Genomic DNA, 897 nt, shown 5'->3' with positions numbered 1-897 from the left:
TTTTTAGTGAATCATATGCTTCTGATGTAGTAACTGAAATCATTTGATAAATGGATACTATGCAAACAAAATTAAGGTTATTCTCTTATATGCTCTAGACAATGCAATCCACTTTTAAAATGATACATTTCTATTAGAACATTGGATAAATAATCTGTTGAGAATGATAAAATAACTTGCTGAAAAGGAAGAAAAATAAGCTGTGTATAAGCAAAGGTAGAGAATTTTTTTCTCAATAGTATTTACCCCTAACCAAATATATATAGAGGTTGATGGAACACTTAATCCTCCAATCTCTTCCATGTTGCATAAATTCTTTACCCTTGATTGATCTGAAGAGAATCAGTAATACCAACAATAAAGGCCTCAGCTGAACATTATAGGCTAATTATATTTTATTCTTCATTACTAGTTTTGTATGTGGAGGGAAGGGGTTGTTGTTTTGTTTGTCTGTGAACTACATGTGTGTACAGTGAGTGCCCTAGTGGCCAAAAAGAGCAACAAATCCCCTGTATTGGAGCTATAGACAGTTGTGAGCTGCCATGTGAGTCAGGTAATTGAATCTGGGTCCTCTGCAAGAACAACTGGAGCTCTTAACCACTGAGTCATATCTCCAGCCCTCCATAGGCTAATTCAAATTGCTTTCATGTGTAACTTAAGGTGTATAACCCTCTTTTTTTTTCTTGTGTAGGCATTTATGTCTATGTTCCAGATCCTTACCCAGGAAGGATGGGTGGATGTGATGGATCAGACTCTGAATGCTGTGGGGCATATGTGGGCTCCATTGGTTGCTATCTATTTCATCCTCTATCATCTCTTTGCAACTCTGGTGAGTTTATCATTTCTTTTAAATTATCCTTGGAACACATAATGGGATGAGCATCACCAGATATTTGA

At 36.2% G+C, this 897-nt stretch overlaps 1 protein-coding gene across 5 annotated transcripts in view; it reads left to right on the top strand.

Annotated features, from left to right (window-relative positions):
* Nucleotides 1-897, top strand: part of Nalcn (sodium leak channel, non-selective) — a 307,060-nt gene that overhangs the window by 179,155 nt on the left and 127,008 nt on the right. For all 5 annotated transcript variants that reach the window (XM_031360820.1, XM_031360818.1, XM_031360815.1 and 2 more), the window contains exon 14: nt 692-829. In XM_031360820.1, coding sequence (XP_031216680.1) covers nt 692-829 — 138 coding nt within the window. The remainder of the gene's footprint in view (nt 1-691; nt 830-897) is intronic.

Source organism: Mastomys coucha, unplaced genomic scaffold (genome assembly GCF_008632895.1).
Source record: "Mastomys coucha isolate ucsf_1 unplaced genomic scaffold, UCSF_Mcou_1 pScaffold9, whole genome shotgun sequence".
NCBI classification, from domain to species: domain Eukaryota; kingdom Metazoa; phylum Chordata; class Mammalia; order Rodentia; family Muridae; genus Mastomys; species Mastomys coucha.
This window is presented reverse-complemented; position numbering and strand designations above follow the sequence as displayed.